General features: G+C 46.2%; 1 protein-coding gene across 1 annotated transcript; it reads left to right on the top strand.

Annotated features, from left to right (window-relative positions):
• Positions 1-227: 227 nt before the first annotated feature.
• Positions 228-4,184, top strand: LOC308216959 (uncharacterized protein; the record flags this gene model as incomplete). The annotated part of the gene is made up of 2 exons (XM_080609661.1): positions 228-696; positions 4,180-4,184. 2 exons carry the CDS (start codon positions 228-230, stop codon positions 4,182-4,184), a joined length of 474 nt encoding a protein of 157 aa, XP_080465787.1.
• Between the last annotated feature and the right edge of the window lie 72 nt (positions 4,185-4,256).

Raw genomic sequence — 4,256 nt, 5'->3', positions numbered from 1 at the left:
GCAGGAAGGGTTGAGATAACAACAGATCTGACTGAGGCACAGTGCTGATTTATGGGCTCTCAAAGTTGTTCTTTTTGATGTCACAGTTTCTGTATGTCGTAGCTTGCTTGGAGCTGGTATTTGCTGTGTTAGTGTTTATCAAGTGTGGGCCTTGGGCTAAGGTTCTTGTTTCATTGTACTTTATGGTAATGGCTTGCGATACGGGGGGGCTCCGGCAGCAGGGCGGGATGGACGTGGCCGTGGACTTGTACCTGGCCGTCCCGCTGCTCTTCACCGTCCTGGCCCTCGTCCTCGCCTCCGTCTTTGTGAGGCTGCGGGGAGCCGAGGGGGAGCGGCCCCGGGAGCCGGCGGCGGCCGAAGCGGCCCGGGAGAGGGGCCCCGGGGACCAAGCGGCGGCGGGAGCGGGGCCGGAGGCTGGGAAGGAGGCGGCTGCCGAGGAGGGGAAGGAGGCGGCTGCCGAGCAGCGGGAGGAGGCGGCGGAGGAGCCGAGCCCCACGGCCGAGCCCAGCCCCGCGGCGGCCGAGAGCATTCCCCAGCAGCCGTCTGCCGAGCCCCGTGAGCCTGAGCCACAGGAGGATGCAGGAGACCCCGCAGCACTTTCCAGCAAGGCAGAGGAGGAAGATCTGGACTCAGAAAAAGAGAAGCTGGTGGTGAGAGAGCCTTCAAGCACAACAGCTACACTAGCCCCAGTGACAAGTACGGCAGCTACAGCAGCCCCAGTGACAAGTACAGCAGCATCATTTGAGAGTTCTGAAGGTTTTGAATGGCCTTTGGGTACCCTTGGAACCTGCCTGCTGATTGTGATGGGGATCACCATGTTGGCACACACACAGAGTGTGTTCTACCCACGACCATTTTGTCTGATCCCGAGAGTTAAGCAGAGTCAGGTTTGGGTCTTGTCTGGGTTTAGACAATACAGGGGGACCGAGAGGTTTTCCCCAAGGCTGGACAGCCATGAGTGTCACGGTGTGTGGGACAGTATGGGCGAGTATCTAATCCACTGGGCCCCTCCAGTGCTTTGGAAGCGTCGGAGATGGAAGGCAGCTGTGTGGAGTCCCCAACGACAAGTTGCAGAGACTGCTGCAGGGGAGGGTGAATTATTTTGAGCCTGATGGGCCCATGACACTTCAGGCCATCAGGGCAGAGATGCAACATAGAGATGGACTCATGATCGAGGGGTGGACTTTGCAATGGGCCTCTCCTGCTCTGAAAGACTGTTACAAGTGATGGTATATTGAAAATGTGGGATCTGAGCATGACATGAATGGTATGGAATAAGGGGTGGATACTGTCCTGGTTTAGCAGTAGCAGTCATTTTTTCTACTGGTGCAGTGCTGTGTTTTGACTTTCGACCTGGGAATAATACTGATAAAGCCGATGTTTTCAGTTGTGGGTCAGAATGTTTACCCTGACCAAGGTCTTTGTGAGTCTCATGCTCTGCCAGGGAGGAGGAGAAGCCGGGAGGAAGCAGGGACAGGACACCTGACCCAAACTAGCCAAAGAGGTATTCCATACCACAGCACGTCATGCCCAGGATGTAGAACGGAGAGTTCCCGGAAGGGCTGGATCATGGCAGGGTGGGGGTGAGGTACCGGTTGGTGAGCGGTTGTATTCTCTTCCTTGTTATTTCCTTTATCATTATTACTATTAGTGGTAGCAGTAGTGATTTGTGTTATACCTTAGTTATTAAACTGTTCTTATCTCAACCCGTGGGAGCTGCATTCTTTTGATTCTCCTCCCCGTCCCTCCAGAAGCGGAGGGAAGAAAGGTGGGGGGGGGAAGTGGACTGCGTGGTTCTGATTTACGGCCTGGGCTTAAACCACGACAGCTGTCAGTACTTTGTGAAAGTACTTTTTCACAGCAGTGAAAAAGAGGCTGTACACAAAATCACAGAGTAGTTGAGGTAGGAAGGGACCTCCAGGGTTCATCTAGTACAACCTCCTCTACTCAAACTGGCATCAGCAGAGCAAGTTACTCAAGGCTATGTCCATATGGGTTTTGAATATCTCCAAGGGTGGAGACTCCACAACCTCTCTTGGCTTGCTGTTTCAGTGTTTGACCACCCTCATAATATCAGTTTCTTCAGTGAAGCTGCATGCAGATCTCTGAATTCTTCCTGTTTGCTCCCCTGGCTGCATGCATTAGCATACTGGTACTTCAGAGGCACCTAATGATGATGATTTCCCAGCAAAGGTACAAGCACTCTGCCCATTTTAAAGCTCTCCTCACTGGGCCGACCAGCCTCTATTGCCCCATTTTTCTTTCTTATTCAAGCAGCTTGAGACCAGTAGAGCCACATGCAAAACCATATGTGACTTAGGTACAACAATACTGATAAAAAAGGATGACGAAGAATATTTGTGTGAAGAGCAGTGATGGGACCAGGCAAGGTGAAAAGTCAGTAAATAGAGAAATAGCCCCCTGTCCACTGAGAAAATATTTCAACAAAAAAGGAGAATATGAAGAGATGCATGCTTCTGACATTTATTTAATCTTTAAAATCTTTGATAGAAATACCTGTAAAGCTCTCAGCTGTCACCTATTGACAGAATTTGGCTGAACTTGTGTGAGTGTGTATACACAAACGTATGCATACATAGATGGCCAAAGAAGGTACTTATTAGTGAATAAAAATTATTTGACTCTACTTAAAAAAGAATCCACAACATGTATGACTCACCCTGCGTGTGATTATCAAACTGAAACATTTATACAGCATTTCTCCCACAGCTTTTTAAAATGATGAACAACAAATATAGAGTTAAATTCTGTTCTGTATCATGGGCAGCTTATTACAGACTGTGTTTTAATAGTTCTTCTTGCACCCGTGTGTCAGATTAAATGGTAGAAATGCCAACTGGATGATAGCGTAGTATCATTTCTGGAAGTATTGGCTTTTAAAGTTAATCTTCAATGGGATGCTTTACTGTAGGCATGTGCATACATTAGATAACCTTGGCATGCAGAGAGTATTTTAAGACCCACATAATTTTGAAACACCCTTTAATATTCATTGAAGGTCATGATACATTCCATACACATAAGATCAGAAATCAGACCTTCCAGGCTTATTTTACTTCTTGGGATAGATGCCAAATTGGGAGCCCACAGCAATGTATTCTGGTTTTCTGTAAGGCAGTTAAAGTGACACAAGCTTTTCCACGCTCCTCCACAAACATCTGAGCCCTGGTCCAGGGCAACCGCCTCACTGTCTTCACATGCTTACTTTTAACCTGAGATTTCCAAAACAAGTGCTGACAATTAATAATGTATACTGTTATAGATTTGGGGATCTTGAAGTGTGAGGTTAGAAAATTCACTTTAGTAACTGAACTCCAGCATCTGGTGCTACCAGTACTGTCCAGAATCAACCTGTTAAACCACAGGCAATACTATCTATACCTACTTCTGTTATCAATTTCTATTTATCCACTGATGACACAAAAAAATTAATAGATGCTTCCTTAAGCTTTAAGTTTAATCAGCATAAATTTTATATCCACAAAAGACTAATCCTCTGTAATTCAGAGATTTTGTAATAACATGCTTACGTATTTTCACGTTGAGTTAGCTGCTTCTTAGAAGAAGGAAGAAGTGTATGTAAGATTAGATTCAAAGTAGTTTTGTGAAATGTATCTGGCCCCTTTATGCAACAACCTGCTACACAGGGGAGAGGAAAAAAGCAAATCCTAGCCTTGATGTCAAAACAGTGTAAACTACTTCTTGTATGTTGACTTGTGTAACAAGTGAGGCATGAAAACAAAGCACAGTGCCCTGAGTGGTGACGGTGAATATTTTATCTTACCAACGAAAAGCAACAAGAGACTAAATCCTTAAAGCGTATGCCATGCTGACAATGCGCTCTCATTGTGACAGTAATGGTATTTGCAGTCCCAGCTGCACTCAAGTCTGCGCTGTAAAACCACCCATTTCTCAGAATGCATGTTGCTGCCTTTTACCCTTTACTGGCCCTTAGCCAGATGAAGGAGCTGTTCTCTGTTGTTCATGTTGCCCTGTATAAGCAGATGTTTAAACAATTTTTTTGTCCAAAGTGAAATTGGAGAGATTTTGGCATCATTAGTTCTTCTGAAATTTTCACAATGCCAAAAAGTATCTTTAGGTGACTGTAGGCCTAGCAATGCCCTAAGTTTACTGTAACTTTAAACTTCTGTTTTACAGATTGACTCGCCAGTCAAGCTCTGCATGCGTTTCTTAAAGTAGCCTCGATCTCCCTATGGACTCAACAGAAGTATCAC

This window comes from Psittacula echo (genome assembly GCF_963264785.1).
Source record: "Psittacula echo genome assembly, chromosome: 2".
NCBI classification, from domain to species: Eukaryota; Metazoa; Chordata; class Aves; order Psittaciformes; family Psittacidae; genus Psittacula; species Psittacula echo.
This window is presented reverse-complemented; position numbering and strand designations above follow the sequence as displayed.